Source organism: Eulemur rufifrons, chromosome 7 (genome assembly GCF_041146395.1).
Source record: "Eulemur rufifrons isolate Redbay chromosome 7, OSU_ERuf_1, whole genome shotgun sequence".
NCBI lineage: Eukaryota > Metazoa > Chordata > Mammalia > Primates > Lemuridae > Eulemur > Eulemur rufifrons.
In genome coordinates, this window is record NC_090989.1 from 47,178,546 (window position 1) to 47,190,397 (window position 11,852).

An 11,852-nucleotide genomic window follows, 5' to 3' on the forward strand; every position below is an offset into this window, starting at 1 on the left:
CTAATTTATGCAACAACATGGATGACTGTCAAAAGGCTGGGTGAAAGACACCTTACACAAAAGAGTACACAACATTTTATTTATGTAAAGCCCTAGATAAGTGAAACTAATCTTATGATTTACAAAAAGGTTTTAAAGAGTCGTTGCCTGCTGGGGTGGGAGTTACCTGGGAAGAGGCATAAGAGAACATTCTGGGGTGATAATACTCTAACACTTGAGAGAGGTTTGAGTAACATCAGTGTGTGTATTAGTCACAACTCACCAAATGGTACACTTAAGATTTATACATTTCAATCTATGTGAATTTCACCTTTAAAAAGTAAACAAATATAGAGCTCTAGTTAATGATATTCATGCTGAAATGTCTAGGAGGAATTGTATTGATGTCTTTAGCTTATGTAATACATCCAAAACATAAGATGGTTAGATATAATAGATATGCAATAAAGCAAATATAATAAAATATAAACTGTAGAACTAGGTGGTGAGAATATGGTTGTTCACGATTATCATTCTTTCACTTTTCTATATGTTTAAAATTGTCATGAAATCTTAGAAAAACATTACTGTGTGCTGAAGAAATGTAGCTGGAAGGAATGTAGGGAGCATCCAGAAGTGACACAAATCATACCAGGTTTCATAGCAGGCCTTTCTTGACCTCTCTCCTGGATTCATAGAAGAATAGCATAAGCTGTCTCCTACAAATTCTGCTTTGGGGGATGTCTCCCCACTTCCTACAAAAATCTCTCTCAGCAGTTCAATGTTCAATCTAAAATATATCCACAAGAAATTCATTCTTTTAGGTTATGTTTAATCATTTGATATTTAGTAGTCCATTAAAATGCAATTCCCAGAGTTCCATTTCCAGCATGAAAAGTGAGGAGTTACATGCATCTACTCCCCCCAGTGAAACTGGTAAAAATTATTTGGAGAAAACCACCATTTGAAGTTCTGGAAATGGTCCTGGAACATACAACAAATCAAGAAACATTTGCTCAGGAAAATCCACTAAAACTTAGTAAGAAAAGTGAGGGTCAGTGGTTCTAACCAGGGCAATTTATTGAATAAGGATTCTTTTCCCCAGTGTATGTTTTTGTCTGCTTTGTCAAAGATTAGATGGCTATGTGAGGATAGTTTTAAATCTGGGTTCTCAGTTCTGTTCCATCAGTCTATGTCTATGTTCCTGTGCCGGTACCATGCTGTTTTAGTTACCATAGACATTGGTAATTAGGCAAGAAAAGAAAACAAAAAGCAACCAAATTGTAAAGGAAGAAGTAAAACTATCTCTATTTGCAGATGACATGAGCTTATATCTAGGAAATACTAAGGAATCTATTTAAAAACTGTTAGAACTAATAAACAAGTTCAGCAAGGTTACAGGATACAAAATCAATATGCAAAAATCAGTTGTATGTCTACACATTAGCAATGAACAATCCAAAAATAAACATCAGGAAAAAACTACATTTACAAAAGCATCAAAAAAATAATAAAATGTTTAGGAATAAATTTAACCAAAAAAGTGTAAAATTTAATACTCTGAAAACCAAAAAAAATTGCTGAAAAAATTAAAGATCTAATTAAATGAGAAAACTTCCCATGTTCATAGATTGGAATATTTAACATTCTTAAGATGGCAATATCTCCAAACTGATTTACACATTCAGTGCAATCCTATCAGAATATAGGCTGATTTCTTAGTAGAAATTGACAAGTTGATTATAAAATTCATATGGAATTGTAAGAGACCCAGAATAGCCAAAATAATTTTTAAAAAGAACAAAGAGAACTCATGCTTCCTGATTTCAAAACTTACCACAAAGCAATGGTAATTAAAACAGTATGCTACCAGCACAAGAACAGACATATAAATCAATGGAATAGAATTGAGTCCAGAAATAAATCATGTATCTATGGTCAAGTGATCTTCAGCAAAGGTGTTAAGACTATGCAATGGAGAAAGAATAGTTTTTTCAACAAATGGTGCTGGGACAACTGGAACACATGTAAAAAAAATTGAATTTGGAATCTTATCTCACATCATATACAAAAAATTAACACAACATATTTCAAAGACTTAAACACCAAACACGCCAAAACTATAAAACTCTTAGAAGAAAACATAGAAGTAAATCTTTATGACTTCAGATTTGGCAATGGATTCTTAGTTATGATACCAAAAGCACACAAAAAAGTAAAAAAATATATAAATTTGACTACATCAAAATAAAAAATTTTGTGCACGAAAGACACCATCAATAAAGTGAAAAAACAACCCATAGAAAAATCATTTATCTGATAAGGGATTATATCCAGAGTATATAAATAACTTTTGCAACTTGATAATAAAAAAACAAATAGCACAACTAAAAATTGACAAGGATGTGAATAGATATATTTCAAAAGAAGATACATAAATGAACAATAAGTATACAAAAAGATGCTCACTGTTTTTAATCATTATATAAATGCAAATCAAAATCACAAGGTACCACTTCACACCCACTAAAATGGTTATAGCAATATTTTTTAAAAAAAGGAAAATAAAGCTGGCAAAGATGAGGAGAAATCAAAACCCTCATACACGGCTGGTAGGAATGTAAAATGGTACAGCCACTTTGGAAATCAGTCTGGCAATTCTTCATATAGTTAAATATAAAGTTATGACCCAGATATTCTACTCCTAGGTATGTACATAAGAGAAATAAAAACAAATCAAATGCCTATTGACTGACAACTGAATAAATTAAATGCAGTATATCCATACTATAGAATATTATTGGGCCATAAAAAAAGAATAAAGTACTGATACATGAACATGGATGAACCTTGAAAACAAAATGCAAAGAGAAAAGAGCAAGTCACAAAAGACCACATATTATATGATCCCATTGTTATAATATATCCAGAATAGGCAATTCTATAGAGACAGAAAGTAGATTAGTCATAACCTAGGCCTGGGGAGAGGGGGAAGAGCAACAAAGGAATAAGAGGGTAAGAGCTAAAGGGTATGGGTTTTTTTTTTTTTGAGGTGATAAAAATGTTCTTAAACTGTGGTGATTTAGTATGTCTGTGAATATACTAAAAAAAACATTGAATTTTGTACTATAACTGGGAAAATTGTATGGTATATGAATTATATCTCAATAAAAGCTGTAAAAAATGCAATTCCCTCTGGAAAGGTAACGCATCCTTGATTTATCCAATGGCTTTTCAGTTTGGGAGCTATCTGACAAGAAGGTCCAATTAACTAACATGGAATAATAAAATTCAGAATAGTTACATTTTAATAGAGAAGGAGAGCTGGGGGAAAGTCTGAAGCATTTGGGAAGCTCAGAAAGGAGATACCTAGATAGAACATTGTAGACAGAGAAGCGCAAAATCACCATGATTCCAGGGAAAGAGGTACCAAGAAAGACAAAACTCTATCAGAAACAAATGCCACATACTTCGCTATTTGGTCTATAAATATACCTGTTCAGAATTCCCACACTTGTCAAATAATTTGCATGTAGTTGTTAGTAACTGCTGGAGAGAACTTTCTATTTTTGATAAGTTAACTAATCTATAAATTCCTCTCCTCTGGCCGAAATAAACTGCCCTGGAAACTGGTGAAGGAATGGAAAATGTGATGATAATATTATGAAGAAGAAAATGCTAGTGTTTAATCTGTCTTCAATCCTTTTATTAGGTCTCAGGCTGTGTGTCTTATCTAATACATAGAAATCCAGGAATCCAGGATGAAGCTATCTTTTTCTAGGGTAATATATTTTCTTTTCAGAATTATGGAGCTCAAAACATGTAGAACAGTCAATTTTGATGCAATTAGGCAAGAAAAAGAAATAAAAGGCATATAAATTAGAAGGTATTTGCATATAAATTAAACATTTGCAGATGAAATAATTATCTATGCAGAAAACCCTTAGGAATATATAAAAGAGCTACTAAAACTAGTAAGTGAGTTCAGCAAAGTTGGAGGATAAGAGTTCAATATATAAAAATCACTTGTATTTTTATACATTAGCAAGGAATAACCAGAAACTAAATTTTTAAAAAATATCATTAACAATAGCATGAAAAAATTTATAAAGAGAAATCTTTATAAATACATCTGATAAAAGATGTGCAAGATCTGTACACTAAACAAAATATTGGTTATATGCTCCCTCCATTTAATCATGATACTATCACTTATTTGGGATCTCCAATGGCCCTAGAACTCTTAGGTAATATTCACTAAGACCTTTAAAGATAATATTATTATTCCCATTTCAAGGGTGAAGAAACTGAGATTTTTAGAAATTGAATAATTTTCCTAACAATAAAGAGTGAATAAACCTGTAGATCAAACTCAGATTTATATAGTAGTGTGTCCCAAATATTGCATGGAATATACATACACTAAAAGATTATTTGTCATTTATCTGAAATTCAAATTTGATTGGGTGCCTTGCATTTATATTTGCTAAACAGGCAACTCCATGTGTGGGCCATGTATGGGCTGTGGATGGCCTCATCCCTTAGGACTCTACCTGCTGCATAGTGAGTTTTAAACAAATGGAATTATACCCAGCTTTTGGGTCCTGAGACCTTCCATATGGTGTTCCCCACTCTGACTCACTGCAAAATGCAAACTCATTCTTCAAATCCAGTCACTTGTACCACCTCAGGCATGGATGGTCATTCGCACTTGTGTCCTTCCTGCATATACACCTTGTACATTCATTCCTTTATTATTGCACACTCTGCAATGTCTTAATTATTGTGGTTAGTACTGTACTTAGCAGAATCAATATAAGTTTCCATGTGTGAATTAACAAATAAATAAATAAAAATTATAAAACATTGCTGAGAAAAATTGAAGATGACCTAAATGGAGTGATATATTATGTTCATAGATTAGAATACTCAATACAAGTCAATATCCCTCATCCAAAAATCTGAAATCTGAAATGCTCCAAAATCCAAAACTTTTTGAGTGCCGACATGACACCAAAAGCGGAAAATTCCACAGTTGACCTCACATGATGGGTCACAGTCAAAACACAGGGACATAATACACAGTTTATTCAGAGTCCCCAAGGGAAAAAAAGACTCTCCCAGTCCCCTTCAGCTGTGATGTATTTTTTCCATCCATGCCCAGATTCCCCCATTATGCACAACCACAAAGGGTAATAAAATGGCACCTGTGCAGGCCAGACACACCAACATCAGTAATAAATAAAATACAGCATACAGTAACCTTTTAATCAGAACAGCATCATAAGTGAAAACTAAAAACCTGCCATTGTTTGTTGCTGCTGTTGTTTAACAGCTGATACTGGTATTCCGGTGATGATGCTGGTTAGTTATCCTGAACACATTATTTTTTCACTGTATTAATGGTATGTCATATTTTTTACTGTTAAAGTACTTATGTGTGAATAAGTGTAAGAGAATGCTTGCTTATTGGTTGCATACAAATTTAGAGTCAGGAATAATAGTGATGCTAAACAACACAGACTGTCCACAGCGGTTGCTGAGATAGTGAAACCCATGATGATTCAATATGCATGAACTTTGTTTCATACACAAAATCATCAAGAATATTGTATAAAATTATTTTCAGGCTAATGTATATAAGGTATATATGAAACATAAATAAATTTTATGTTTAGACTTGGGTCCCATCCCCAAGATATCTCATTATGTATATGCAAATATTCCAAAATCCAAAAAAATTTGAAATCTGAAAGACTTCTGGTTGGTCCCAAGCATTTTAGAAAAGAAATACTCAATGTGTATTATGAACATGACAATTCTTCCCAAAGTGATCTATAGACTCAACACAATCCCAATCAAAATCTCAGCAGCCTTTTTTATAGAAATTGGCAAGCTGATTCTAATATTTATATGGAATATAAAGGTCCTAGCATAACCAAACAAATGTGAAAAGGAACAAAGCTGAAGAACTTACACTATCTGATTCAAAGATTTATTATAAAGCATACAGCAAACAAGACAGTATGGTATTAACATGAAAACAGACAAACAGATCAGTGGAACAGAATGAAGAGTGCAGAAATAGATCCACCATATATGGATGACTAATTTTCAACAAAAGTGCAAAGGCAAGAAAGAATGATCTTTTTAACAAATGGTGCCGAAACAATTGGCTATGCATAAGCAAAAAGTTAACTTTGATCCATATATATTATATACAAAAATTAACTCAAAGTAGGTCCTAGACCAAAATGTAAAACCTAAAAACTATAAACCTTCTATAGGAAAATATAAAAAAAAAAACTTTGTGATTTTAGGTTACGCAAACATAAATTCAACACCAAAAGCATGATCCCCCCCAAAACTGATAAATTGGACATTATCAAAATTTAAAACTTCTGTTCCTCAAAAGACATCATCAATAAATAAAAAAAACAAATCACTGGGAGAAAAATATATGCAAAACACATATTTGACAAAGAACTTGTATCTATCTAGAATACACTAAGAACTCTTACAACTTAATAATAGACAAATAACACATTTTTAATGTAAAATATTCAAAAAGATTCTTCACTAAAAGACATACAAATGACAAATAAGTAAATAAAAAAGTGTCCAAAATCATTACGTACTAGTCATTATAAAAATGCAAATGAAAATCACGGTAAGAAACACAACCACTAGAATGCCTAAAGTTAAAAAAGACTGACCATACCAAGGGTTGCAAGGATGTGAAGAAACTGGAATCCTAATGTACTGCTGGTGATACAGTCACAGTAGAAAAGTTTGACAATTTTAAGTTATTAAAAATCATGTGACCCAGACATAGTAGTACTATTAATAGAAATGAAAGCACATTCTCACAAAAACTTGTATCCAAGTTTTGACCAAAAGGTCATAATTTCTTTCTTTGTAATCACTAATAATTGAAAAAACCCAAATATCTGAAATCATGGTACATCCATTAAATGGAATATACTACCCAATAATAAAATATAAACTATTGATACACAAAAAAATCATAGATGAATTTCAAAATAATTACCCTATTAAAGGAAGCCAGACAAAAAAAGAGTATATACTATGATTCCATTTATATACAAAAGTATAGGAAATACAAACTATTAACAATATGTATAGAAAGCAAATTAGTGATCACTTCAGTACTGGGGTAAGGAGAGGTAGGGAGGGAAGTGGGGATTATAAAGATTCATGGGGGCCGGGCGTGGTGGCTCACGCCTGTAATCCTAGCACTCTGGGAGGCCGAGGTGGGCGGATCGTTTGAGCTCAGGAGTTCGAGACCAGCCTGAGCAAGAGCGAGACCCCACCTCTACTAAAAATAGAAAGAAATTATATGGACAGCTAAAAATATATATAGAAAAAATTAGCCAGGCATGGTGGCGCATGCCTGTAGTCCCAGCTACTCGGGAGGCTGAGACAGGAGGATCGCTTGAGCTCAGGAGTTTGAGGTTGCTGTGAGATAGGCTGACGCCACGGCACTCACTCTAGCCTGGGCAACAGAGTGAGACTCTGTCTCAAAAAAAAAAAAAAAAAAAAGATTCATGGGAAAATGTTTAGGAGTGGTAAGTTAATTATCTTAATTGTAATGATGGCTTCAATGGTAAATTTGTCAAAACTAATCAAATGGGATACTTTATGTATAACCTATAATCCATTAACATATACCTCAATAAATCTACATATTTTTTAATTTATTATTTTTTTTGAGACAGGATCTCACTCTATGGCCCAGGCTATAGTGCGGTGGCATCATCATAGCTCCCCGCAACCTCAAACTCCTGGACTCAAGAGATCCTCCTGCCTCAGCCTCCCAAGTAGCAGGGACTACAGGCACACACCACCATGCCTGGCTAATTTTTCTATTTTTGTAGAGACAGAGTCTTACTCTTGTTCCAGCTGGTCTAGAACTCCTGACCTCAAGCAATCCTCCTACCTTGGCCTCCCAAAGTGCTAGGATTACAGGCGTGAGCCACCACACCCAGCCAAAGCTATATTTTAAGAGGTCCACTACAAATATGATTTTTAAAAAGAGAGGAAGGAGACATAATTATATTCTATTCCAAGTATCCTGTTTAATTTTATAAATCATTAGGTTAAATGCAGTTGCTTCTTGCTTAGAGAAACTTCAAATTTGTTACAACTAGCAATTGATGCCAAATTCTTTATGAAGGAAAAACTGGGCAAAACATTATATTGAATTAGTTTGGTAGAAAGAGCCAAGATCTTTTATTGCAGTGGTCCCCAACCTTTTTGGCACCAGGGATGGTTTCATGGAAGACAATTTTCCATGGACCGGTATGGGGGATGCTTTCAGGATGATTCAAGTGCATTACATTTATTGTGCAGCCAAACCTCTCTGCTAATGATAATCTGTGTTTGCAGCTGCTCCACAGCGCTAGCATCACCACCTCAACTCCACCTCAGATCGTCAGGCATTAGAGTCTCATAAGGAGTGTGAAACCTACATTTTTCGCACGCGCAGTTTACAGTAGGGTTCGTGATCCTATGAGAATCTAATGCCACCGCTTATCTGACAGGAGGCGGAGCTTATGTGGTGATGCGAGCAATGGGGAGTGGCTGCAAATACAGATGAAGCTTCGCTCACTCGCCTGCCACTCACCGCTTCCTAACAGGCCACAGACTGGTACTGGTCCCCCGCCCAGGGTGTTGGGGACCGCAGCTTTATTGAACATTGAATAGCTCCCTCTCTCCAAGGTTCAAATATTTGGTTTTAAGGTCATAATCCAAATTATGCCTTCAAAATCTCTTCAAAATCAAGACCTTTGTGGAAGAATTAATTTATCCCAATTTTCAAAAAAATAACAAATGAAATATTTATTCTTCACCATGACAGTAATAGCTATATCAACATTGTTATCTGGGATTTCTGTGTGCCCCAAAAAAGAAAGAAAAAAAAGAGAAAAAAAAAAAAAGAAATAAAAAAGAATCTAAAAAAAAACATTGTTATCATCTTGATGTGGTGTGCCAACCATTTTAGCCTTATGAGGTACTTTTTCAAGGTTCCTATTCATGGCATTTGTATTTTACAGTCAATTATTCCAGGAATGCTGTGTTTTTCTTTTTGTTGGCTTTTTTTCAATAGTATCTCTTGAATTTATAAAAAACAAGAGCAGGCCAGGTATAGTGGCTCATACTTGTAATCCTAGCACTCTGGGAGGCCGAGGTGGGAGGATCGCTAGAGCTCAGGAGTTCGAGACCAGCCTGAGTAAGAGCGAGACCCCCATCTCTACTAAAAATAGAAAGAAATGATCTGGACAGCTAAAAATACATAGAAAAAATAGTCGGGCATGGTGGCACATGCCTATAGTCCCAGCTACTTGGGAGGCTGAGGCAGAAGGATCGCTTGAGCCCAAGAGTTTGAGGTTGCTGTGAGCTAGGCTGACGCCATGGCACTCTAGCCCTGGCAACAGAGCAAGACTCTGTCTCAAAACAAAACAAAAACAAAAACAAAAAAAAAAAAAAACAAGAGTAAAGCAATTGAAAGATATAACTACATTCCTTAAATGCTAACATATCTAGGTATTCTGATCTACTTAAAAATAACATAAAGTAAAAATCCAGGCAGTAGAAATCACATCTTGATAAATTAATAACTGTCATTCTCGTTCACTTTTGGTTTCTTTATTCTCTTCCCATGTTTTTTGGAATTTTCCATTTCTGGCATATGCCCTATACACAAAATGTCAGGTCTATGGATCTCCATTTAAAAAGGAAAAGGAAAGCTTATTGTTTAGTAATGTCTGATAGCTCCCAAATACAATCAAGAAATAGAAATATACTCATGAAAAAGAGCTGCTAATATATTGTACCACTTTAAAAAACAAAAATATAAAATCAAAATATAAAAAACAAAAATATATCAAATATATACATGCATGTAATATCTGGCATTAAATTTTTATCTTAGTTTTAAAACTTTGGTGAGGGTGAAGGAAGAAAAGAACAAGAAAATATTGAAAATAAAGAAGATAAAGCAACAACTCAGAAGGTTCATATAACCCAGTGCCTCAAAAATAGTAAGTTCAATAAACACTTTTTGAATAAATGAATGAATAAATGCATGAATGAAGAAGCCTGATTTCACAATCATTTCATCATCTATCTCCACTTTAGTTTACTAACATCGCATCCATATTATGGCTTTTTGTTAGCTCTTGAGCAGCAAATAGCAAAGTTTGGGAATCTTCCAAAGGTCTAAGGGACATACTATGTTCAATTAAACATAGAATAAATATAAGAAACATAGAATAAATTCACATAACAAAAAACTATGAGATCAAGGATAATATTGTTTAATTAAAAACAAAATAAAATAAAATTCGACTTGTCTTCTTTAGGGCCCATTGTGAGAAGTGCCATAATTTTAGACATAAAAAGTTTTATGTGTACCAACTAGAGAGCAACCCACAGGAATCTGTGGAATGCCTAGGCTATAAAATATAGAAATTGATTATACTTTCATGTATATAAAATAACTAAATAGGCAAGCAGATGAGTATACCTAGGTAAATAATATTTTATGGTTACATTTAGTCAAATTACAGTAATGAAGAAGTAAAAATTATAATTTATCCAGTAACATGAACTCATATTTTTGAAGTGCTTACAAAGATCTAAAACATTTCCTTAAAATAAACTTTTCTCTGTAGTTATATTAATATTAATACGATATTCTTAGCAAGTCCTCTTTTCATAGCTAAGTAGAAAGAATATTTGGCTCAGTCCTATCTAAATTATCACAAATTTTGACTTATACTGTGATACAACAACTGTGATTGAACTACATTTGAATTACACTATGGAGCACACGAATTTGGATGTTTGCTTACCTCGGACTTTAAAATACTTCACATGGTTTGCCACAGCCTCTGTAACACTTTCTTCCGGGCAGATTTTTACTCCATTAGGAAACATAATAGATCTCCGCCTTCTGAGTAACCACCATCTCTCAGCTTCTGTGTGGTCCAGAGGCTGTTTCTTTTCAGTAGATAGAGAAGGGTCTGTTGACTCCTCAGGCAGGAGAAAAGAAACTGCACTCTTGGGTTCTTGGATCTCCTCTAAAGATAAGTAGGTTTGTGCTACAGAGGGAAAGCACAATTAAGTCTTCCTTAGATGAATGAAGATACAGTACAAAAGGAACAAATTAAAGAAAAACTAACACATGCTACATTTGGATTTTGAAGTCAACACTCAGATTATAGACAAACATATATATCTAAGGAGGTGAGGAGTGAAGTATTCAAACTTTTTCCATTTAATTCCACTCCTTTAATTCAAGATTGTTACTGCAATCAAGTATACATCCAATTTCAATATAAGAAATAAAAGGAAGTAAGATTTTAATCAGGAATAACTAATGAAGAAGGAAAACCAAAATTATTGGAGATGTTTTAAAAGTTTAAATAAAGCAGTATCAAAGATTATAAATTAGTATTTGATTCAATTTTACAGCAATCACATCAATAATGCTATTTTTGAAGAGAATATACTAGCGATATATAGAAAGACAAAAACAAATGTAGATTTTTAAATACCTGTTAATGATGGAAGGTTTCCTTCTATCAGGAAAAGTATCAAAATACCCAGAGAAATCTTCCTAAAAAGAGGAAACATAATCATTGGGGCCAAAACCAAAGGAATGAGGAGAGGGTGAAATCCTTAATTGAGCGCCCAAAGCCTTGAAACTTCCAATAACAAATCCTTACAGGAAAGTCCTAACATTGAAAAGTTTAAGAATGGACAACCACTCCAAAACCATTATAAATTAGCATAAAGAAAAAACGTTTCCCTTTCAAAGTAGCTCTAACTTCTTTTCTGAAACAACC

At 33.7% G+C, this 11,852-nt stretch overlaps 1 protein-coding gene across 1 annotated transcript in view; it reads right to left on the reverse strand.

Moving 5' to 3' along the window:
* IMPG2 (interphotoreceptor matrix proteoglycan 2) overlaps positions 1-11,646 on the reverse strand; it is an 85,158-nt gene extending 73,512 nt beyond the window's left edge. The window contains exons 1-2 of the mRNA XM_069471961.1: positions 11,562-11,646; positions 10,857-11,105 (exon numbers count right to left, since the gene is read on the reverse strand). Of these exons, the coding sequence (XP_069328062.1) occupies positions 10,857-11,105; positions 11,562-11,646 (334 nt within the window). The remainder of the gene's footprint in view (positions 1-10,856; positions 11,106-11,561) is intronic.
* Positions 11,647-11,852: the final 206 nt, after the last annotated feature.